Below are 25,616 nucleotides of genomic sequence, written 5' to 3'. Positions count from 1 at the left end.
AGAGCCCTACCAAAGGAGAAAAAGATAGGTTTTAGAGATAGAATTTGATAGGCCTGTAGTTGGCGAGGCAGAGAGCTGCGGGAACGTGTTCCAGATGGCAGGGTGTGCAGGGGAAGGGATTTTTGGACCAACTGGGAGAAGGCTCATCCAGGAGTTAGATGGTTGAAAGCTTGGAAAGAAGTAGAAAGAAGCAAACTGAAAGCCAAGCTGGGGCAAGTCCCAAGAGAACCTTAAGAAGAGGGCAATTGAACTTGAACCTCAAGTGAATACCCACTGGGAACCGGTGGAGGCATTTAAACTATGACAGAGCTTCTCTTGCTATGACTGCATGTAGGCAGCAGAGTTCTGGAGATGCTAGTGTCTGCAGAGTCATGGGGAGCCCACAGGGAAGAGACCTGAAATAGTCAAAGAGGAGCAGTGCATGGATAAGGATTTCAGCAGAGATGAAATCACAGCAGAAGCTGTGGACAATGTTGAAGGAGTTGATGAGCAGGCTGGCTAACTATTGGTTTAACATTTACCATAAACAGGTGGGAGTGTACATCTGGGAACTTCTCCCATAGCCAGATCCACCACACCCAGATCAGAGTTACAAGCAGAGGAGGATTCAGCGTAAGATCCAGAGCCCTGCTTACACAGGAGATCCTCAGGGATTTGCGCTAGCACATTTTAATTTCTTTCTCGAGAAGAGTGGAGTAAGGAGGTGGTTAATTTCTGGGCTAGCTTCCAGCAGGTTTGCGTATCTGAATGATGGGTCACGTCCTCATCTGGTGAAAGTCGTGGTAGCTCAGCTGAAGGCAGTGGAGCTAAGGTGACTTACACCAGCTGAGAATCTTGTACATTATATCAGCAAACAGATGGACCATAGGTATCCCCGTATCCCAACAGTTGCTCTTACATTCCATTTAGGTTTCCTATGGTTAACATTTCAGTTTGTCTCCTTGACCCTAAGATTTGCCAGCTAATGCAAAAGAATTTTATTTATCTAAAGAAATACCGTTAGGGGATTATACAAAACCAAATGCAGGAAAATGCACTGTCTGCACTTAATCCCGTAATCAAGTAAAGCATATACTGCGAATGAGAGCCTGCTATCCATGACATTTAGCCCAGGTCTAGCACTGATCCCTAAGGATAGCTACACTTCAGGGTTAGACCTGCTCCAGCTGCACACAGTCTCTGAACTGTGGTCATGTCTAACCCACTCCTGTGTTCCTTGTGTGCCCAAAATTCCAGCAGAACTTCATGAGAGCTTTGGCTGAGCAGTGAAAGCAAGAGTGGGCCTGTAAACTTACTGGCTATGGGCAATATTCTCAAATGCTCCTGAGTGATTTAGAAACATATGGATAACATTTTCAAAAGTAACAGGCACTTGGAGTTTAAGTCTCACTGAAATTCAGTAGGACTCAGAGTTTAAAGGCCAGCTTGTTAAAGGTATTTAGGCACCTAGTAGGATTTTCAAAAGCACCTACATGCTTAGCTCCTGTTGAAATCAATGGGAGTTAGGCTCCTAGACGCGTTTGAAAATCTCACTAGGTACTGAGCTGCATGTTAGGTGCCTAAATCCCTTTAACAAGCTGGCCCTTAGTGCCTAAAACACTTCTGAATGTGTTAACCTGTGTCTTCCTGTATGTTGTGTACAGTGCCCAATGCACTGAGTTTGCTCAATAATTTGGGTTAAGTAGCATTCGGAAGATGTGTTACTATAGTAACACTGGCAAATTGGTCTTTTTCCAGCCACTCTTTAAGAAAATTCTGACCAATGCATGGATGTTAAGTGATGAAATACTGGACTCAATAATGTCAACAGCTGTACAATTGTGCCAACACCTAAAACATTTAGAGCCGCCTGCTAACAAGGTAGGTATCCTTTTCCTATTCATTGCTATTGGCATAAGGTCTTATTTCCAGACTGGGAGTTGATTCCGCAATGGTCCTTCGCTGGGGCTATCAATAAACTAAGAATTGCTTACATGAAAGTTTGCAAGGTTAGTCCCTTACTTACTTTTGTGAAAAAGTGGTTAGCTTGTATCATCATTTCCTTTCTAAAACTGAAATAGGAGAATTGGTTTCAATAAAGAGGAATCAAAAGCATTGGTTAGTAATATTGTTTAACTGCAATATTCTGGCTGCCCGTGCTGTCACACATCTCTCCCCCACCCATTCGCCGCAATGCTGCAACCCTCCGGGAAATCCAGCAAATCGAGGAAAATGAACACCTCGCAGGCCTTTAACAATATTCCTCACCACCACTTGAAGTCATGCAAGACCTTTTGGACCCAGGCACTTAACCTTCGACAACGTGACTTGAACCCTAATGAAGTTGGGAAGGCTGAGTGGAGTTCACAAGAAGTCACAAACAAACACCTTGTGAAAAACCCGATGCAGAAGACCCCTGGCTTCAATCTTTCAGGAAGCTCGTGGGCAGCCCTAAACTGCATCTGTGCAAACCATGGAAGATGCAGATACTTGATGTGCAAAGGAAAAATTAAAGACAATCCAGTGTCCAGCTGTAGTCAGCCAGACAGACAAGGGAATATATAGGGACTTAATGCCTGATTCACAAATATGAAGGAGGCATCATAGCGGTATACTCCACTACTCCTGACGCAATACTGGCTTAGCCACCTAAATGCAAAATTATAGTTGCTGCTCTACATCTGTGCTACAAAGAAGAAGACTGCAATAGTTACTTTAGCATTTTACCATCATATACACTCTGCACAGATCTATACAATCACAAAATACAAGGATAGGTAACAATAGCTCTAAATTTAAAGTCTGCAGGCAGATTCAAACCTATTATTAAACAGTCCCACATGTCCCCTTAGTTACTGAAGAACCAAATCACCAACATATAATCATAGATCAATTTTGGACAGAGACTGAGTAATTATACTTCTTTTCTTTGTTCACTGTGTTCACCTCATGTCTGCATAGATAGTGCATGGAAGAGAACATGAGTCATATGTCCTGTTCAGAAGCATCTGCGCACTGTGTTGAGTGCTCTTCCAAAGTGACATTCAGAACAGAATCCCGGGCTGGCATTTTGCATGTGTGCAGATTAGCCCAGACACGCTCAGCCCAGGATTCTCATCTACCTCTTCTGACATTGCCAAGGAGTTCAAGGGCTCCTGTGCTCTCATACCTCATTGCCCTCCATATTTTTTTTTTTTTTTAAACCAGGATTTTCTAAATGATGTTCACAAGTATATTGTAAGAGAGTACATCGCACAGGTCATCAAATCGAGAAGGAAAATGACGAGAGCTAAACGGGAAGAGGTCAGCAGAAAGATGAACCAAGAAGCCACTTTTATAAATAATACCCTCAAAGATCTGGTATGTAGAAACTTCATACTGCATCATCTGGGTCTTTTCAGCTGCATTACAGAAAATGTAGGTGGGCTGGTGGAAAACCAACATGAGAAGCAGCTGTAGGACTCCTGATCAATAGGAGTCTACACTAGGATAGTTTTCCTAAAATCCCCCGCTGTTGCAATCACTGGTTCAGCTCAACCAGTACTAGAATTGGTGTAGACAAGGCTTCTGCAGTCACTAGTGGTTTAAGGACCACAGGACCAATTTTCAAAAAGGGCTAATCAACCACCGCTTCCAGTGACTTAAAATGGAAATATGGATCAGGCCCTGCCTCACCTACCTTTGCTCACAACAGGCTTAGATGACACAGTGATTAAAATGCCAGTGGCTGCCTGCAGTGTGTTTACATTAGCACTGCTACCACCTTTGCTACACCTGATGGAGATAAACCAAAGGGATCAATGGTGGAATATTTTTAGGAAAACTATCCTCATCTGGAGAAGGCCCAGGGAGGCAGAAGCCAGGGTTTTGGGGCAGGTGATATTCCAGTCTTGCAGAGGTAGATATTGCTGACTGCACCCTTTGTAGCTCATTAATACCAATGTTCAAAGCACTTAGAAGCCTTTGAATATCCCAGCCTGAGGGAGGAGGGTGTCCAACTGCCATTGACATTCAAGGGATTTGGACACTGAACTTTTTCAGGCTCTTTTAAAACCTCCCAGCCTTGATCACTAGCGAGCTAAGATTAGTGATTCTTTGGTAAGCGAGGCAGAGGAAAGGGTCACTCAGGGCAGTGCAAACAAATCAACTTTCCAAGGGGTTGGCATTTGCTATCTACCATATCATCATGTGGAGTCCAGGCATGATACAAATTGTTACTCACAGGAGCGGGCCTTACTCATGAAATCAGTCCCATTGGGCCTACTCTCAAGAGTTGGGCCCTTGCTGAAATTACAATAGGACTGTCTAAGGGCATGTCTCTACTGATGGCGGCAAAGTCGCCGCCACCAGATCAATCTTTCTGGATCGATTGAGCGGTCAGTGTAGACCCACTCAATCGATCAGGATGTTGATTGAGTAAAACCACCCCCTCAAGTAGCGCAGCGCAGTGAAGACGGTGCACAGAAGGGAAGCACAGCAGTCAACGTGAGTTATGCAAGTTACTCTGCATAGTTTGTGTAACTCCCATCGACTGCCGCCGAATCTCCAAGTAAGTGTAGACCAGGGCTAAGTGGCTTTCATACACACAAAAGCTCCCTCCCCATTGTCCGCAGTTCTGAGGAAGGAGCCTGAAAGCAGCTGCTTGCTTTAAAAACCCTTTGGGAACCACTGAAATTAACAATGCCTTAAAAACTGTTGATCTGCAACAGAAAAACTAAAACCACAGGACACTTTTCCCCTTCCTTTCCCTGACTCACAGTTGGGCCTTTCTATGCAACATTGCAATACATTTTAATAAGATGTTTCTGGTGTAACAATTGTTATTGTTTGTACATAAAGTTATACAGGGAGGCTGTGTGGCCTATAGCTTAGAGGAGGAGCCTGGGAGTCAGGAGAAGCAGCAGGTTCTAGTCTGACTGCTATGGATTCACTCCATGACTTTGAGTACATTGTTTAATTTCTCTATAAAGTTTTCCACTACAAAATAAGCATAATAATGTAGTAAGAAGTGAGAGCTTAGGGCCTGCAAACAGACTAAGGCTTAAGGCCTAAGTGGAAAAAGCCAAGTGAACAGAAACCAGTCTGTGAACTTACAGTCTAACAAACTGGCACAGAGAAAATGCTGATACTGCAAGCATACATATTTCCAAAATATTACTAATATTCAAATATTACTAAAAATACACAGCAGGTGCAGAAGGCACCAAGACATCCTGACACCAAAGAGATAACTGACTCCCTGAAATGACACTTGGATGGATAGAAATGTCTAATAGGTGATAAATAGAGTTGTTTTGCCCAGATCGTCCAATTTACGGTAAAGGGTGGTATTATGCTACGTCAAGAGGGTGGCAACTACCTATGTCGAAGGGGGCCGAACGAAATTGTCTGTAACTGTGTATAAAAGAGGGTGTCAGTGGGAAGGACTTAGGGATAACGGAAAGTCCCGCCATTGGGCCATGTCCATTGTAATGCCGCACTCTTCCAGGAAGCAGACCCGTAGATACTCTGTAGGTCGCTTCTCATTGTGCCGCACACAATAAAACCTGGCCCCGGGTGCCTTCATTGCTCAGCTAATCCATGCTTGTGTCGATTCATTCGATCATGAGTGCTGTTGGATATCTGCAGAGTTAAGACAGCACCTACATGGGGACACATGCATGCAGCCTATACTGACAAGCACCAACACCAGTAACAACACTGACAACACCCACATTTGTAAGAAAGATTCTTGATGCTAAGTGTACAGAAATGCAAAGTATTTTTGACTACACATATTAAATGCATGTAAGTCTATTTCCTAAATGTTGACATGTCTCATTAAAATACAGACTACACCCATCATCTATTCTAATTTATTTCTAGGGCTCTGAGGCTGATTGGCTTCTTTCTGCCATTCATTACATTGCAAAAATAATTTCTGAGAAGAACAAAGACGAAATCAAGAAACACACTGAGGAAATGTGTCAGACCTATCCAGATGTCAGGTATGTGGGGTTACTATCAGAGGACTTCTCAATGTAAAATGCTGTGAGCAGGGTGAAGTTCAGGTTTTTTTGCCTCTGACTAGCTATATAATTTGCTTCCAGGTTGGTAGCAACAGAATCAGCTGAATCTTATGGTGCACAAAAGTTATTTTAAATCCTTTTTCATTTTACTGTGGTTTATCTGAAGGCTCTGTGCTACATTTCAGAGCTGATAATCAACAGTATTTGTAGGGTTCAGCTTTTGATGAAATGTTTTTTGTCCAGGTCTCAAGATGAGCACACAAAAACTGAGGCCTCCAAGGTCAGTGGCTGCTTTTGAAAATTGTAGCTGGATTTTTGAAGAGACTGCATCCCAGCCCCTGGCACAATTGCTGGCACAATCCAGTAGTTTGGCATCTGAATGCTCTCCTTCGCGCCCTCAATTTTCTTGTGTTTCCAAAATTGCAGGCTGTTTTTAAAAACCAGGTCCCACGTGTGGAATGGTAGCTGTATAAGGAGGAGCATCTTCCTCTCTAAGGGAGTGACTTCCTTTCTAAGACCACCTGTATGGAATTCACCCTCAGTAGGGTTGTGGCAGAGAACATGTATGCTTCCAGGAAAATGCTGACGTTTATTTACTTAATTTGGTTACTAGATGCCATAGTGCTCGGCCCTCTAGAAATATAAATATAGATGGAACATTGATATAGGGGTTGGATGGAGCCAGGGCTGCAATAATGTGGTCTAATGCTGGTTGTTGAGCTTGGGTGTTGGGGTGCCTGGGTGGTGGTGGTGGCCTGTGATAGACAGAAGATCAGACTAGATGATCTGTTGGTCTCTTCTGGCTTTAAGCTCTATGGCTTTGACTACACAGTGATAGGTGCAGAATGAGCATTTCTCTGGTGCTCCAAATTGCTACAGAATGTTATGTTTTATTTTTAAAAAGCAAAGTTGTGGTTGAGATTTCCAAACCTGGCCAGGGGATTGTAAATTACAATCCACCCTTCAGTGATTACAGTGACAAAGCAACACCAGACAAAGCAGGACCTAATATACATTTTTTAGCTTTTGTTGTGGGCTTTTGAGCCATCCTTTTACACCGAAATGAATCTGAAGCACTGTGCTTGGCCACAGTACCTTCAAGTCAGGGTATGATCTCATGTCGTTAGACCCCCCTAAACTATCAATTGATTTTCCATGACTCATTAAGCCGTGGAGATCTCGGTTGGATATTAGGAAAAACTTTTTCACTAGGAGGGTAGTGAAACTTTGGAATGAGTTACCTAGGGAGGTGGTGGAATCTCTATCTTTAGAGGTTTTTAAGGCCCGGCTTGACAAAGCCCTGTCTGGGATGATTTAGTTGTGGTTGGTCCTGCTTTGAGCAGGTGACTGGATCCTGAGATTGCTTCCAAACCTAATTTTCTATTATTCTATGAATAAGGAGTCTGTGCTACATGTAAAGTTATTGTTGTATTATCATACTTCAAAAAGAACATATATCAACCAAACAGCAAAGCTTTAAACAAAGTTTCATAAAAGTTAGTTTAAAAGCACAAGCAGCTGGTTGCACTATGTTGCCTGGTTACTATTTGTACACTGATTAATTTAAATGTTAAAGTTAACTGATTGCTCAGAACACAGAAACTGAATCCAAAACAGCCAACCAATCTGAAATCTAACCCTGAAAAAGGGAGACCTAAAAGGGACATATTTAACTTTAAAGTACATGTGACATGTTTAAGTTTGCCAGATTGGGGTCTACGACAATTTTCATAATTAGCCATAAATCCAAACTACAAGTAGATTTCAAGGTTCACCAACTTAGCTTTTCTGTTTCTTAGCTTGCACTTTAGCTATTACTGAGTCATATAACCTTGGATGAGCAAATTTTGAAAGCCTCCTAGTCCTGTATTACTTTAAAGCCTAACTGTCATGATTCAGTTCATTCTTCCCCAGGAGCTGATAGATTTGCAGATGGGTTTCTGTATCTGTCTGCGCCCAGATTTCTGGAATCGTGCCTGCTACTTAAGTCTTCTTGACTAGCTTTAATCTAATTAATGCCCATCAACTTCTTGAGTACTACTGCCTATATTATTTAACAATCAAATACTCATTACATAAAAGGCCTCCAGTTTCTCAGGAAAGCTTAGAGCGATGAAGGCCGAGATTTCACATTAATATATAAAACATCAAAGGAGAGATTTTCAAGGCACAAAGATCAGGTAGGCTCCCAACTCCCATTGGCTGTCAATAGGAGATAGGTGCCTAACTCCCATTTTACCTTTGTAAATCTTGGAACCTAGTTCTGCCAGCCTTACTCACAATAAGAAGCAACCCACCTGGCGAGTGGCCTTGTTGAAGGTAATGGGACTGCTCACAGAACAAGGTATTAATCAACATAAGGGTGGTAGAATTTGACTCTATACTAGCACTTACACAAGCAAGTCTCACAACTGACTGTGAAAAAGACATTCGTGGGCACTTGCAGCTATGTTGCATTTTACCCACAACTGCCCGTACCATAGACTATTAAGCTACCCCATTCACCAGCATCACTGACTGTCCCAGAATTTTTATTCCTCCACCCCCCTCAGCAACGCTCTGTGTTAGCCCATAGTGATGATCGGCGGAGAATACCTGAGATATATTAAACGGATAGAAATCAGGTCTGGCTGTTTCAGCTCTACTTTAATTTAGGGTGTGGCTTTGCGGTTTTCTTGCACTGTTTGGGTTCTCCAAGAATGACTCTGGTTTTGCTTTTCACAGAGAGGAACATATTGTAGCTGTTTTTGCCCTCCGAGGATTGCGCCGGAACAAGAGAAATTCAATTATTCAGCAAATAGACAAACTCCAAGAAAACACAGAAATCATGCTTGACAGAGCACTCTTTGCCAACATTGAGGCTCCAACTGTTGTCTGTGGCTGTTAAAGACCAGCCAGATAACAAAAATAAGAGCATCCCAAATTTCTGCAGCACTTCCTAAAAATGACTCCTGCTCTTCCCTGCCCATCAGTTGAAGCATTGTAACTGATGTACAGAAATTGACTCTTAGCTCCAGGAGACAATGACAATGGAGGAACCAATATATTGCACAAAAAGGTCCCTAGGCAAGCACTGATAACTACCCAGAGAATAGTCAGCAATGGTTCACTGTTGAGTTGGAAGGGCATATAGAGTGGAGACCCAATGGGATCTGTCTTGGGTCCAGTTCTATTAAATGTCTTCATAAATTATTTGGATCATGGCCTAGAGAATGAACTGACAAAGTTAGCAGGCGATACCAAGCTGGGAGGGGTTCCAAGTGCTTTGGAGGACAGGATTAAGATTCAAAATGATCTTGACAAACTGGAGAAATGGTCTGAAACAAATAGGATGAAATTCAGTAAGAATAAATGCAAAAGTACTACACTTAGGAAGGAAAAAGCAATTGCACAAAATACAAAATGGGAAATGACTATGTAGGAAGGAGTACTGCAGAAGAGGATCTGGGGGTTATAATGCATCAACAAGTAACTACTAGTCAACAATGTAAGAGTGTCGCCAAAAAAAAAGCAAACATTCTTGGCTGTATTAGCAGAAGCGCTGCAAGTAAGACATGAGAAGCTATTTCCCCACTCTACTCAGCACTGATAAGGCCTCAAATCAAGTATTGTGTCCAGTTTTGGGTGCCATGCTTTGGGAAAGATGTGGACAAATTAGAGAAAGTCTAGAGGAGAACAACAAAAATGATAAATGGTCTAGAAAACCTGACCTATGAGGAATGCTTGAAAAAAATTGGGCTTATTTAGCGTGGAGAAAAGATGACAAGACTGTGTATATGGGGCAGGGGGAGGGGGTGGGAAGAGAATCATGACAGCAGTCTTCAAGCACATAAAAGGTTGTTATAAAGAGGAGGTTGATAAATTGTTCTCCTTACCCACTGAGAACAGGACAAGAAGTAATGGGCTTATATTGCAGCAAGGGAAATTTCAGTTAGACATTAGGAAAAACTTTCTAACTGTCAGGGTGGTTAAGCACTGGAACAAATTATCTAGCGAGATTGTGGAATCATCATCACTGGAGGTTTTTAAGAACAGGTTGACAAACACCTGTCGGGGCGGTCTAGGCTTACTTGGTTCTGCCTCAGTGCAGGAGACTGGACTAGACAACCTATCAAGGTCCCTTCCTCTCCTCCATTTTTAGGATTCTAACTCTATCCACTGACTACCGTCCATGCTGCAAACTTGTATTTGATCATTAAATGGCTGGTCTATTTACTGAACTGCTGATTACATTCTCCTAAGTTTGTGCATTGTTTCAGATGATTGGAGCAGGCCAGAAGAAACTCACTTACTGCTGGACTGAAATGAGAACTATTCATCCGAGCAGCTGTAGAAAGGAAAGCAAGAATCCCTTTCACTGCTGTTCCCACTGCTCCTTTCACATAACAAATGGGCAGAGAGTGGGGAGGGAACCAACAGTGCAGGGTAGGAGATGTAATTTGCAAAGGCAAAGCTGGGAGGGAACTGAAAGTCAAAGGGATATCTTTGGGGCACCGTGCTTCCTAGGGCCACAGCAGGGATGCAACAGTTTATGCCTGACCTGTTGATCCAGGTTGTTGCTAGCAGCCCTTAAATTTTCCAGCACCTCAATAGATTTCACCACTAATCAATTCCCTTGTTGGACCTGAGATCCCCTCTCATGCATCCTGTCATTTGTACCTAGGCCAACTCCCATTCTGCGGGCGGAAGACTGAGGAACAGTGCTCCACGCCAGCAGAATGAGGCAAATCGGGGGGAGCAGGAAATGAGGAGCTTGTGCAGGAGTTCTTCAGACTCCTTCAGGATGTTAAGTTAGGTTGTAGGGTGGGAAGAATTGTGTCTGTTGAATGCAAGACTACTTGAATCCACCCCTGAATCTTAGCTACCTCTGATCAAGAGGGATCCTTCCACAATCCTGCTGGGATCTACAGGACTTGAAGTGGTCAAGGAGTTAGTCAGGACATGAAGTCTTGAGAAGTGGGGCCACAGGGCACAGTCCGTTTACACTCAGACTGTGTGTAGGAACCTAGTGATGGCCCATAGCACTCACATGGTGAAACCACAAGAGCACAGAACTACTGACATATCGGAGCAGAAGGTAAGCATTTTACTTCGTGTTCCCTCCGTGCCGGTTCTTCCTGCAAATCCATTCCAATGAGGCTGTTGCAATCTGCCATCAGCGTTCAGAATGCAAATCCGAGGCAGATGCCAGCAGCAACATTGGAGCAGATCCTCAGCTGGTGTAAATAGGTGGAGTGCCACAGACAAACAGATTTATACCAGCTGAGGATCTGGCCCATTACATCCAGATTATGGGTATAGAGTTTACACACAAGGAACTTTACCTCTAACCTTTCTATCCCCATCAGTGATAGGCCCTGGACCTGTGCTTTGGTCCAGGGGGAGCCCCACTACTCCAAGACTGGGTCCCTGGTGTCAGCACCAATTTCTCACTATGGCTCCTCCAGCAGGGCCAAAGCAACTTAGCCTTTCCTTCTTGGGAGCTGTGCACGCAGCAGATGTCTGCAGTGTCACAGGACAACCTTTGCAAAACAAGACAGTGTTCATCAGACACTATCATCTAGGTACATTGGGTTCAAAAGGCAAAGCCAAACCCAAACACAGAGCTCTTGCCTCAGGTCTGGAAGGCAGCCTGCACGTTTGCAACAAACCTCCCATTCTGAGTGTCCATCACTCTCAGCCTGTCAGCTGTTCACTGACACCCTGGGAAGCCTCACCCAACTTACTCAACCCCCTAGGGTGCCCAGATAGCAACTTTGAAAAATTGGGACACTTTGGTTTTGGGGGTGGGGAGGGAGAGAGAGAAGGGAGACATTATAGTTTCTTATGTTCCACAAAGCCCCTAATATCAGGATGGTCCTGCTAAAATTGGGACATCTGGTCACCCTAGACTCCCCGCAGCCTTTCATTTCTAAACTCCCCTCCCCTCTGCACCCATAATGGTTTGTCCCTTTTCTCTTTCTATGCCCAGTTATAAACCTGGCTATTGTGTTTAATTATTTGTGGAATGAGGCTGATCCTTATCTAGGCTATTGTTTTCCTATTCCTTCTTTGTTTCTTCAACAATCCCTTTTGATCTAAGGCCAAAGTCATTTACAAACAAACAATCACAGAGGCTCGTACCAGATTCATAAAAATACATGAAGATTTTTCCCAGTTCAACACACAAATTAAAAGATGCTGGGAAAATTTATATTTAGTCTGATTTTACATCTAAGACTCACACGTATTGAATATTTCAGCAGAGAATCCAGGGCTCTGTACAGGGATATTTTCAGGTTTCGCAATTAAGGTGATAAGTGTGGATGCAGTGTTGCTTCAATCATTTGTAAGTTTAAAGCACTGACAACGATGTTCTTTCATTCTTTTTACTCATGTTCTCCTCCACCCCAGCTACCATTCAGTACTTGTGCACCTTGAGCTCAATATTGGTCTAAAGGCACTGCAGCTATAGGGCAAACTAGCAATAAAGTGCACACTGAGTGTAATTATCCACTGGAACATCTTATTGAGGAATGGGGTGGATCCTTTAGATCAAGATCACTTAATACCTGTTCTATTCATTCCCTCTGAAGCACCTGGCATTGGCCACCATCAGAAGACAGGATATTGGGCTAGATGAGCCATTGACCTGACTCAGTATGGCCATTCTTATGTTCTTAAGATTGGGTGTCTGGCTAAAGAGCGTGTTCTAGTTCAACTACAAGAGAAGTGCCTGATGCAGAAATAGTTGGGTGAAATTTAAAGGCTTGTGTTGTGCAGAAGAGTAGACGAGGTGATGTTAATACTTTGTGGGCCTCAAATCTATGAGCTTATGTGCCAGTCATGGTAGGAAATAAGTAATAGTCCATCTGCATTTAACTTACAGAAGGGCAGAGCTCTTCTGCAGGTGGGTGCAAGGGGGCTGGCAGCACCATTACCAGAAAACGTCATTTAGTGGGTGACTGCAAACTGTTTAACTTGTTTTCTAACTAGTGCATTGCTAGTTGCACTACAAGAAGTGAAATAGCATCTGGGTTTGAGTCAGCCCACAACTAGGCCATTTTCTGCCACTGCATTACAGGTTAGAGGCCTACGGCAGTGAACAACCCCATCTGGAGAGGGCTGACAAGGTGCTCACAACCAGAGCCGGCCAGGAATTTTTCAACAGATTGTCACAAAATTGCTGATTTGTTGAAACCGAAGTGGTTTGCAGAGCAAGGTTAGGTTAGACAAGGGTTCCCACCCCCCCAAAAAAAGGGGGTTGAGAAAAGTCAGTATCTTTAAATGGTCAAAACACTTCCTTCAGACATCTTTGAAACCAAAAGTCCCAGTTTTGCAATTCACCATGAATTTCTGGTTTGACTTGTAAGCTAAACTGAAAGCAGTCAAAAGCTCGGAATCAAAATAAAATGTTTTGAAATGAAAAGAATTTCAGGGATTTTTGGTTAGCGAATGTTTAAGATTGGATTTTAATTTGGGTTTGAGACAGGAAAAGATATTGAAGTTTCGTAAATATGCATGGGATGGGAAAATACGTTTCCCACCCAGCTCTACTCACAGAACATTACCAGGGATATGAGGCACCCAACAACTTACTAACTACTGGGGGGAGGCCCTGCTCACTAGGAAAAGGACTTGCCCAGACAATGCGCTAAATCGTCACATTGTTCAGACAGACACCACTGAGGAGCCTTCTATGAGGTATCGTCTGCAGTTGAAATCTGGCCTCCTATCTAAACACACGGGGAAAGCATTGGTGCAAACACTACCTCCCTGCTCTGTGCACAAATCACCCCCTTGGGCGCAACTGCCCCTGCACCAGCAGAGGTGACTCAAAATCAATACATTTATAGGTAGGCCCGAATCTTCAGACGTGTCCAATAACTGGGGTGCTTCAAATTTGGGTCCCTAACCTGAAACACCGAGCGCTGAGTTGTCTGTCATGCTAAGCATCCAAAGCTCCCATTGAAGTCAATGGGAGTTCTGGGTGCACAAGAAGTATGGGTTTGGCCCTTTCTCCATTATACAAGCATCTCAGCTTGTAAGAGTTCTCACCCTGGACATTCTTCTCCAAATGTAATCTGTTGCCAACGCTTCTGATTTTAATCACAAATCTTGCAAGACTGGTTTTCTTAAGGCTCCAGCTTCTGAGTCCTGAGCTTACATAAGAATCTCAGCATTCATTTTCTCATAGAAGTACATTTCTTGCCTTCTTGGCCGCAGAGGAGAGCTTGGAAACATGACCCCAGTGCATCCTGTAGACTGAAAAACCAGAAGATAAATGAAAAGCACTCCACTGTTTATTTACTGCTTTCAGGATCATGCTTTTCTGCACGACTCATGATTTTTGGATACTTAGAGGTGCAAGCCTTAATTTAGGTTTGAGTTTTCATTGTTTTGGGGCAGGGTCTGTTTCTCAGCTCTGATTGGTTCAGCACCAATTATTTGCTCTGCACTGTACAAGGCGCCACTAGAGACACTCGCTGCTCTGGGAAGTTTAACATGCAAAAAAACCCAGGAAAAGTCCAAGCCACCCTGGTACTCACAGGAGGAGATGGAAACCGAGAAAAGCTCTCACATGTGTAATATCAGGGCAAAGAGGGCGTTTGACAGCTGTGGGTGAGCATTGATCAGCTTTGCAAAGAAGCAAATCTTGAGGAGGGATTTGAATGAGAAGAGGGCAAGGCCAGGGGTTTGAGTGAAGAGCTATTTGTCCTATAACAAATACGTTTGAATGAATTAGCCTGGTTTTCTTTAAAAAAAAAATCAAAGTTAATACAGCAAATCAGTTTTTTTTTTTTTTTTTTAAGTAGCTCTTTAGCCTGCATTAACTGAAAAGCAGAATTTTCTCATCAGTGATTTTCTGTCTTGAAGTCACATATGTTGGTCACAAACGCGTACTCCATTTTGTGGAGTAAATAAAATGTATACACACAACACTGTATAATTCTTCTATCTCCATCTTTTTGTCAGTTCTATAATGTTTTATATAACAGAAACAATGACAAAAAGCCATAGTTAACACTTGTCAGAGGCAAAGTTAAAGGATGACCAATACAAGTAAGATTACCTCAGCATCTACTATATTCAAGGTATTTTCCCTGATAACTATAAGGAAGTAAGTATTACACTAGAAGTTTATAGGAAGTGGGAAGAGATCACTTACTGTGCTTTCCATCTCCAGATACTATATAAATATTAACCAACCCTCAGCACACCTGTGAGAGTCAAGTAATCCTTTATTAACAGATGAGGAAACAGATAGGCTAAGTGGCTTGCTTGAGAATGTACAGGAAGTCAATGAGTGAACCGAAATTAGCACATACAAGTCCCTGCACCCCTGACAAATCCCAGTTAGCATTTGGGACAAGTAGACACTGATTCCACACAGAAGTGTTCCTGGCACCATTACTAACTTGTTAGACCCTGACTGTACAAGTGGATCTGTGCAGGTGGGCTGCCATTGACTGCACTGGAGGTCCATTGTCTCAGGCTGAAGTGGACAATTAAATCAGTGTCTGACTGGCATATCACACATCATTAAATGTCACTCAAATACCCCTACGTCAAGCCCAAGGACCTCAGTTAAACTAAAGTATTTTTAAATCTTCACACTAAGCGGTTGCATGCTACAGGCATCCAACAGGGGAGACTGAGGTACCACCTGTGGGAATTTGATTGGGTGAGCTGCATCCAGCTCCCCACAGGGGATCTCTGCCACTTGCTGCAGAGTGTGAGCTGGTGTGTCAAAGCAACAGCACTCTCTCTGGCCAGTCAGTGCCTCTTGCCTGGATTTCCCCCCTTGTACTAGGCAGGATCTATGGTCCTGGTGCTCTGGAAACCCATCACTTCTTAAGACTCTCAGGGGCTGGTAGGGGAACCCAGGCCCACCCACTCCAGTGGATTCCAGCTCAGGGCCCTTAAATTAGACGGGCAGAATAGATCCTGCTGTGCTCTGAGCACCTTCCTACCTCTTCTGGTTGCTGTAGGCTTTTCTAGCTTGTAGGGACAGTTGCCCCTTCTCAGGCCGTTGTCGCTGCATAGCTTCTCAGCAGCTTCCTATCCAGAAGTTTCCATCTCTAGCCTGCTTGTTCCTCTAGCAAACAGTCCACCACTGCTCCACTTCCCAGCTTTTTTATTCTCCCAGCTGCTGTGAAGCTGCCAATCAGCATTGGCCAGCAGTACCTGCTTTAACCCCTTGGTTGCTTGGCCAGTATGGAGTATAGACACCCCATGACACAGAGGGTGGTCAGGGTGGGGGAGAGGTAATTAAAAACCCCAAGGTCCCCATCAAAGTGATCTGGAGGGAAATTCCCAGCCCCAAGTCTGGTGATCAGTTTGACCCCCCACATGTGAGCAAGACACACCAGCCAAATATCTAAGACAAAGGATTTTCTGTACTGCCACAGAGCACCTGCACCCTCCAGCTGGTATCCCAGTTCTAGCTGTGGCCAATCTCTCATGCTACAGAAGATGGGGGAAAAAAGAAAAGAAAAACAGATTACAATTGTGCACTGGGGGGGGGGGGGGACGACAGGAAATTCCTTTCTGGCCCCTGCACGTGACTATCTGCAGCCCTGAAGCATGAGATTAGATTATAATCTTTATAATACAGAGCTACAACTGCTATGAATATGTTGAGAAGAATGTAGACAATCCTGCTCTACCCCAGGCCCATGAAGGAAAGAGATGAACAGGTGGACTAAAATTCACAGATTACAAGGCCAGATGGGACAACGCTGAGCACCAGTCCAACTCCCCTCATACACAGGCTACAGAACTTCTCTTCAACTTCCAGCCTCTGGATCTTGTTATGTCTTTTATCAGCAAGAATGAGAAGTCCCCCCCATTCAGATCTCTTTGCCTTGAGTAAGTACCTATACGCAGTAATCCAGCCACTTCTCAACTTTCTCTTTGACAAACTGAATAAATTGAGCTCTTTGAGCCCCACGTAAAGGACATTTTTTCCAGCTCCTGGATCCCCTTTTTGTCCTTCATTTGAAAACTCTCCAATATTTCTTCATCCTTCTTGAAGGACACTAAAACTGGACTCAGTATTACAGTAAGGGCCTTATTCATGCTGTGTACAGAGGCAATTGTGTGTATTTCTACTTGATAGTCCCCTTTTTAGGCATCCAAAGTTCGCATTAGCCTTTTTGCCCCAGCATTCAGAGTGCATATTGAGGCAATTATCAACAATGACCCTTAAATCCTTTCCTGAGTCACTGTTTTCCAAGGCAGAGTCACCCAGTCTGTGGGTATGATGTCCGTTCCTTGTTCCCAGATGTATTACTGGGTGTTTGGCTATATTTAAAATAAAACAAACCCACAAGGTGTTAGATTGTGACCATTTCACCAGGTGTAATGGGGTCCGCCTGTCTTGTAGCACCACCTGCTGACCAAGTATGGCTCTGCTGAGGCCTGCCTCAGTTTCCCCATCAATGAAGCAGCCATGGGTTCACTGTAATAGCCCAGCCAAAGAGAAACCAAACACTCTAATTAACAGGTCTCCTGTTGAATGAAGCCCTCTGAAAGACTTGAACAACAATTTAAAGGCTCTTACCTCAAAGCCTGGGTCTGGATGACTCAAAACTTAAATTTCTAAACAAAAGTCTCTGTGTAAAACCAAGCCCCAGGGAGCTGGGCCAGATATCACCAGTTGAGCTGCTTTTAGTTTCCAGGCTCCACCACCTCAGCTTCCTGTTTTAAATAAAGCAGCCCTTGATTACATATAGGTGGTTCTGATTGCAGCACCTAGCTGGCCCATAAAAGGTTCATCACACCAGGAGATTCAAATAATTCTAACAGTAACCTGTCTTCATTATTTACTAGTCCACCAGTCGGGTTGTCTGCAAACTTGAACTGCAGAGATTTTACATTATCATCTACCTGTTGCAGGATGAGTGAATCGGATGAGATTGCTGACTCCATGAAACCTATGGTCATATGAAAATGAGTTAATGAATATGATGTGATAACATATTGTTAAATCTACTGCTGCTAACACCTACATATCCTTTATACAGCACTTAGACTCTTCAGGTCACCATACAAATGTAACTAACCAACCGCCCCAACAGCCATGAGGAAGATCAACAGAACTGTCCCCGTTCCAGAAAGGGTGAAACTCAGACATGGTGGTTAAGTTTTGTCCAAGGCCACACAGTGCATCAGTGGCAGAAAAAGGACATGAATTCAGGATTTTAGCTCTCAGTCTCAGCCCAAATAGTGCATTCAGCTTGCCCTTGTTATATTGTAACCCATATAATAGGATTTTAAAAAAACTGATATCTTGAGCAACTGAACATGACATTATGCCTGGCTCATTGGGTGCATTAAGGGGATCTCACATCTTGGAATCTATTTGCCTTTCACTGTGAGGAGGCTGTGCTATAAGCATAATGTTATATCATTTTTTGGGCATTGAGTGAATAGTGTGTCATTATGGGATTAACCATCCGGGATTCATTAGGGATTTGCCAGGCCAAAAATGTCAATGGTAAGTGCCCTTGCCACGAAGTATGTGCAACTTCCCCCACATGAATATCCCAGCAGCCAGCTCCTTTTAGGACACATTGATTGCTATGCAAGAATGCAATACACATGCTTTCATCATAAGACTCCCTATAATTGAATGGATCCTAAGAATTTTATGGCATCAGAGAGAAACCATGAAAGAATTGCCTGTTGGCATCTCAAGGCCATATCCAGATTGTGTGTGTTCTTACTGAACAGCTGGTTAGTACAAGTGACTCACATGCTCTGACATAAAATCACTCAAGGGAAAGGATGCATGAAATGTATTAACAGATTTGCATGAACAGGAATGAATATTTCTGAAAGAATGTGCTGATTTATAGACAATCTAGAGTTAGTCCACAACCTCCCATAGGAACCATTATTTGGAAAGTTATGACTCTGACTCATTTAACCCAGCAGAACAATATTGAGAAACACCAAGCTATGAGGGGGGTTTCTTTGACCTTTGATGACTGTGAGGTGAGCAGAATCATTGTGCACTGTCTGGAGATGCGCAGAGAGCACTATGGGGAAAAGGGGAGGCATTCAGAACTGCTATTGGTGCTGCTTAATCCACACTCCTCTTATTGCTGTTGTAGCCAATGGCCCCACCCTTCACTTGCCTCTGCCCCCACTGAGAAACCCCACACAGAGCAACATCATTCTGAATACTAATCCAAAGAACCTACGATTTCAATAGCTCCCCTGTATCTCGTGCCTGGAAATGCTTGAATTTTCAGCCATTGCAGCATTGTACATGAAGCTCTTTTCTACAAGTACATAGTTTCAAGTGCAATTATTCCTTTAGTTTTTTTCAAATGACTTCATTCTTCTGTTAGTTTATTACACAGCAAGATACATGGAGCCAGCTTCAGCCCTGGGAGAAACAGGCACAAATCTGTTGACTTTAGTTTAATTGTAATTGCATTGCTTACACACAGACTGGTTTGGCCCAAAGAGCTTCAGGCTTGGTCTACACTCGGCAATTCGGCAGCAGTCAACGGGAACTTGCGTAACTCCCGTCGACTTCTGTGCCTCTCTCCTGCGCGCTGTCTTCAGTGCACCGCGCCGACGGAAACCACGGTCCCGTTGACGCAGTGCTACACCACTTGAGGAGGTGGTTTTAGTACATCGACTTCTGGATCAACTGAGCCGGTCTTCACTGATTGCTCAGTTGATCCAGATAAGTCGATCTTATGGCAGCAACTTTGCCGCTGTCTGTGTAGACATAGCCTCAGTCACTTTAAAGCTTATCAAAGGCAAATCGCTCTTTAAACACAACTGGATTCTCAAACTATTAGTCTGTACCTACGCTCTACTTAGACAGCCACCCAGCCCCTCAACTGGGGCACTATCTGTTGGTGTCAGAGGCGACGCGTAATGGTTGACAGTGCAGGGGCACAATTTAAAGTTTCTGGGGGGCACATGACCGCCCCCTGCATCACCTCTGAATCTTCTATACAGGTTTTCAAACTGTGGGGCACACCCCCAGAGGGGTGCAGAGGTATGTTCGGGAGGAGAGCAATGATGCCAGATGCCTCAGGGAGGGAGCACCACCTCCTCCCCCAACTCACCTCAGCAGGCCACCCAGCCTGTCTGGGTTGGGGGGTGTGGGGGGGAGCAACCAAAAATTGTAACTCAAAATGGGTGGCTCAGCTCAAAAAATTTGAAAACCACCCTTTTGGTTGGGTGGCCCCGCTGAGGTGAATCAGGGGGTGGAAACCTGCCATGCGGGGCTTGCCTAAGCTGCCTAGCATCATCGCTCCCCCCAAATGTTCCTCCACACCCCCTAGGGAGGTGTGCCCACAGTTTTAAAACCTCTTGTTAGGGCTCCCCCACCTTGTCTCTCACTTCCCAAACACAGTTTGCCGGAAAGCAACAGTTCAGAGTCCAGTCTGCAGGCAATGCGATGGGTTTCTTGGGGTCAAACACGCAAGCATAAAATTACAGCCTTTCACAACTGTCGGGCTTCCTTCCCATAACTGTATTTTCTAAGCTCTTCACACCAGTCGGGCTTATCTCTATATGCGGATAAAGTTCCCTTCCCACCCCACCATAGCTCTATGCACCCGGAGAACTCCCCCTTTCCCTAACTATGGCTCCATACACAACGGAGCCCCCTTCTTCTTGGTAAACTTAATTATACCTGTAGGGCCCCCTCGGTACCACCCCTTCCAATATATGGTCATGTTTTGTTTTTTGGGGTGGGGGGTCTTGGGCCTGGAGGCTTTAGAATCACCCCCTTTATACCTCATGGGAGGGGTTAGGGAGTGAGTTACTTCCTCAGTCTCAGCATTTCTTCTTTACACCTTTCTCCCTCCCAGCTGCTTGGTTACTATAGCAACTTTTACTTGGATCTGTCCACTTATCTTCGCTCATTACAGAGGGGCAAAACTTTTACTCTGTTTGGGGGCAAGTTTAAATTTATGCTTTCACTCATTCTCCCTTGATTGCATCCTAATCTATCTGGGTTAAAAGCAAGGCCAAAAGCAAGATTATTATTTAATCTTTCCCCTTATTTGCTTCACGTTCTTTTAACACCTCTTATAAAGCTGTTGCTAAATGGAAGGCAGAAATCTGGGATGGGGGGAGAGGGGGAAAAATCACATAATCCCATGTGTCACCTCGGGGTGGCACAGCTAACAGCTCGCACCAATAAGATGCGGTAGATGTAGGGATCACACTTCTGCTATTGACTGGATCATTACAGCGCACAGTGCATGATGTTTGGCATCGGTGGTGCAGAGCTCTGCTCCACAGAGCTGAGCTGGCAGTTTGTCTGTTGCCCGCCTCCCCCTTAAGAGTGGAAATGGAGCATTTGCATGGCACTTGGCCCCGGCCATGCATGACTCCTCAGGATTCAGCCTGAGCAGTATTTTCCGTGTCCTCTGACAGTCTCTTTTGTGAACCATTTCCTATTTAAACAAGCCCACATTTTCACATTTCTTTTACTGGATCAACTTTAAGAAGCCCCTTTTGCTTGTAGGAGCATAGATTAATTTTGAATAAGTACATATTTTTGCTTGATTAAGCACCCAGCACAGAGACAGCCCTGAGGTTAATGGAACAGCTGCTTGCTGACTATGAGCAAAAACTACTGTCTAATGTTACAATTTCATAGAGTTATTCACATGCAGCTACAAATGACAGATATTATTTTTGCCCTTCTTGTTTAATCAGTTAATCACCGTGCTCAGCAGATAGATTTATGTTCATTTGTGCTGTTTGCAAATTTCTCCCTTAGCCTTGTGGTCCCAGCTAGGCTAATTTATTTAATGCAAGTTTGAGCATGGGAATCACAGGAGCCTGGAGTTTCCCAACAGGCTTTCCAGCTCCAGGAATTTTCACTAAAGGAAATAGAGTAAGTGTTTTGAGAAACATTAGTGCTGTAAGCCTTATAAACAAAGCCTAATCCAGCAAACCCTTCCTTACACAAGTAGGTACGAGTGCATGCAAGTCCAGTGGTCACCTTAAAAAATGTTCACATTTTGCAAATGTTCACATGAGTAGGTAATGCTACAGTAATGTCACTGTATTGCCCATGCTAACTATAGGGAACACTACCAATGCTCTAGCAATGCTATCACAGGTAGAGATGGTTTAAGAATGATCTCTGTACTCCTTTGGAGTTAATGGAACAACTCACATGAGTGCTGGCACGGGTCCATGTATGTGAATTACCTCACCCATCACTGCCATTGGACCACCTCTTGGCTGGAACATAGCAACACTGCACAAGAGGTCAGAACAGGAAAAGAAAATTTTAATGAACAGACTGAGCAGTGGGAAGTTTAGGGAGACAGAATGAAGTTAATCTGATCAGGACTTTATAGCTACTGATTTCTCTGAAATGATCCATGGGAATTTTATTGCCCACAGAAGGTCAGGACCTTCAGTTTTAAGTCTCATCCAAAAATGTTTTGTGCTGTGGTTGATGATAAAGGGTCTTTTCTTAGTCTGTGAAGTCAATGGTAAAATCCCCATTGACTGCAAATATTGAATCCACACCCACAGTAGGGTTTTCCCTGGAAAACTTCCATGCAAGTACTAAACAAGCCTGCTTGATTTAGAATATGTGATGATCTCACAGCTGGAGGAGAGATGCCTGCACAAATGCCAAATGTGAAATCTGGAGAAAACAAAGATGTGATGCTTACAAATATAACAACCTTTAGCTTTCTCTCTCATGGCTGCAGTTTAGAAACCTTCAAATCCATTTCAGAAGAATCCTGGATTGAAGGGTATAGTGAGGGATATTTTCCCCTTACACCTCAACTGAAGAGAAGTTATTAATATTGCCAAGAGCACAGAGAAGGTCTTTGATTCTGTCTCAAATCAGATATGCCACAACAGTGGTGAAATGCAACATGGAAAGCACTAGGGTGACCATATAGCAAGTGCAAAAAAATCAGGATTGAGGTGGGGGGTAATAGACATCTATGTAAGAAAAAGCCTCAGATATCAAAACTGTCCCTATAAAATCAGGACATCTGGTCACCCTAGAAAGCACCTCCAGCCATGACAGGAGGACTTCGGTGAAAAGATCTACTATGAGGGATCAAGGTGTCTAAATATTACATTGTGGCTGTCACTGTATCCACAAACGTAAGTCTCAAGGTTGCTTCATTTCTATAAGGTAGGTAGGACATAGGACTGAAAGTGACCTCGTGGGTCATCAAGTCCAGTTCCCTACTATTACAGGCAACCCTGGGGATCATTCAAATTAGCTGATGACAAAAACCTCACCTAGTTTTTCTCTTGGAGGTTCCACATATGACATTACAGAGCACACCAAGAATTCACAGCACACTTAACAGTGTTCATACTAGTGACGCTGATTCAGCCTCGTTAGTGGTTATTCCCTGGCCTACTGCCTTCTGGTTGTTTGTAATGTCTTTCATTATGAATGGAGTGTTTGCAATTATTTGTATTGAAACATGTATTGTAAGCATCCCTCTCCAAAGGATTGTCTTTTGCCTTTTACTAAAGTAACAATATCATAAAGTAAGCGTCCCAGAGTGCCTCCTTATGGCAAGACCCAACATTGAAACCCCTCTGCCTCGCCCTCCTCCTTCTGACTTTGGTCTGTCTGGTGACTTAGCCCTCCGACCACATCCCACTATCGGTATGTCTACACTGGTGTGCATACTCACGTCATGGGTTGTGTCCATGTGGCCACAAGCCAAGCAAACCCGTCTCAAGAGTCCACATTTGTTGTGCTGATTTTGCATAGAACCTGTGTAGTGCATCCACGCTGCTGCATCCAGGTATGTGAATTTAGTGCTATGGTTTCAGGAGTCATATCCCAGAATTCTTTGGGTCAAACAGAGCCTCCCTAGGACCTGGTTTGTGGTATATTGTTGGCAGCACACTCCTGTCCTTTCTGGACCCCTGTGCAGAAGAGAGTCTTCCTCACCTTCATGTTGACCAGTGACTCTTCCAGATCAGGTCTCTCCTCACTTTGTCTGTTCAAAACTGGGTCACAGCCATGGATCCATTGACTGAGCAGATCCTGCTCTTTCTTGCAGCTGAAATGTTTGTGTAGTGGAGTATGTGCATGGTGAGATACTGGATTGCATTTCAGAAGCATCTTCTGAGATGTCAAAGACACCAGGACCTTGAGGGATGAGGACCATTTGTTCATGTCAAACTGGACAGACACAATGAATACTGCTATTGTCATGGGAAACCCTTGGGTTTACCACCACTGCTGTTGCAGGAGAACAAGCACTGTGTGGTGGGATCACATCATCCTGCAGACTCAGTTGTGGTTTCAGAAAGTCTGCATGAAGAAACGGACCTTAACTGATCTACATGAGGAGCTGGCACCAAGCCACTGTGCCAAAACACTCGCTTGAGGGAATCATTATCCGTACAGAGGCGGGTTACTATTGCTTTCTGGGGGTTGGCTACCCCAGACAGCTACTGGCCCATAGCTGACAGGGACCATGGCACTTGAACTCTACTCCAGAGGGCTCTTTAGAGCTAGTAAGTTGCAACCTGCCACTCCGTGACCTGCTAAGAGTTGTCAGAATAGGAGCTGAACTCTGACAGTGGACCGCCAGTCCTGGGAGCTGAGTGGTAGACCACGGGGGCCCTGATTGGTTCACAGCTTCTATTTAAATCAGGCACAGAAACAGGAAATTGTCCATGCAACTGAATTCTCCCTGCTTAGGACTGCTTCCCCTGTAATAGCTGCTCCTACTGTCGATCTCCTGGTAACCTGACCCTGCCTGACACATGACTCTCGGTTTTTCCCCATCCTGCCTGAAACTCTGATCTCCTGTTATCTGATCCAGCCCAACGCCTGACCTCTGCTCCGACCACTAGATCAGACCATCCATGTCCCAGTCATGACAGTAGCACCACCAGTTTGGTGTTGGCAAGTCCACTGTTGGAGTAATGGTGGTGGAGGTTTGAGAGGCAATTAGCCCTGTGATTTACACACACATGATCAGCCTAAGAAATGTGCCTGAAATACTATCTGGCTTCCAGGGGATGGGGTTCCCAAACTGCACTCTGGCCATAGTTTGCCTGTCAGAATGAGCACGTGAGTCTGAACAGCAAGACACACCACTCCATCATTCTTCAGGCTTGGCTGAGCACAGAGGCAGGTTCCTAAACACTAAAGTGGGAAGTACAGCAAAAGCTCATGACACCAGGGTTCTGAGAAGGTCTGCCTTGTACTTAAAGTGGGAAGTAGGGAGGGACCTTCTTTCCCAACAAATGATCTGCTGAAGAGCTGCTACCATCTTCTCTGAGACAGAAGATTGGTGCCACCAGTTTAGAAAGATGCATGTGAACCCATTCAGCTGAACTTTCTGGGTACAAAAAGGTAAAAATATGGTAAATCTTAAGGTAGTCTGAATTACTGCCACAGGACAGCTGTACAAAGAAGGGCAGAACTGGGACAGATACAGTCTCTGTTTGCTTTCTAGAAAGCAAAGAAAGAACGTACCACATGGGCAGTAATACTCCTTCCCTTTATGGATTAAGGTCTCGATCCAGCACTTAAGCATGTGCTGAATTCTAACCACATAAGTAGCCCCATTGGGATTCATAGAATCATAGAATATTAGAGTTGGAAGGGACCTCAGGAGGTCATCTAGTCCAACCCCCTGCTCAAAG

The 25,616-nt window shown here is 44.1% G+C and overlaps 1 protein-coding gene and 1 long non-coding RNA gene across 2 annotated transcripts in view; one reads left to right on the top strand and one right to left on the bottom strand.

Moving 5' to 3' along the window:
* Positions 1 to 9,745, top strand: part of EXOC3L4 (exocyst complex component 3 like 4) — a 32,821-nt gene extending 23,076 nt beyond the window's left edge. Inside the window, exons 9-12 of the mRNA XM_067555163.1 lie at positions 1,738 to 1,860; positions 3,187 to 3,339; positions 5,845 to 5,966; positions 8,712 to 9,745. Of these exons, the coding sequence (XP_067411264.1) occupies positions 1,738 to 1,860; positions 3,187 to 3,339; positions 5,845 to 5,966; positions 8,712 to 8,874 (561 nt within the window). The 3' untranslated portion in view covers positions 8,875 to 9,745. The remainder of the gene's footprint in view (positions 1 to 1,737; positions 1,861 to 3,186; positions 3,340 to 5,844; positions 5,967 to 8,711) is intronic.
* Positions 9,746 to 11,398: 1,653 nt separating this feature from the next.
* Positions 11,399 to 17,655, bottom strand: LOC137157740 (uncharacterized). Its single transcript, XR_010921224.1, has 3 exons — positions 17,533 to 17,655; positions 14,025 to 14,231; positions 11,399 to 11,509 (listed from the first exon to the last, which is right to left on the bottom strand). It is a non-coding gene; the product is annotated as an uncharacterized lncRNA (long non-coding RNA).
* Positions 17,656 to 25,616: the final 7,961 nt, after the last annotated feature.

The sequence above is a fragment of the Emydura macquarii genome, unplaced genomic scaffold (genome assembly GCF_026122565.2).
Source record: "Emydura macquarii macquarii isolate MOO-44397 ecotype Brisbane River unplaced genomic scaffold, CSIRO-AGI_Emac_v2 contig_1551, whole genome shotgun sequence".
NCBI lineage: Eukaryota > Metazoa > Chordata > Testudines > Chelidae > Emydura > Emydura macquarii.
The sequence above is the reverse complement of the archived record's forward strand: the minus strand, read 5'-3'. Positions and strand labels throughout refer to the sequence as shown.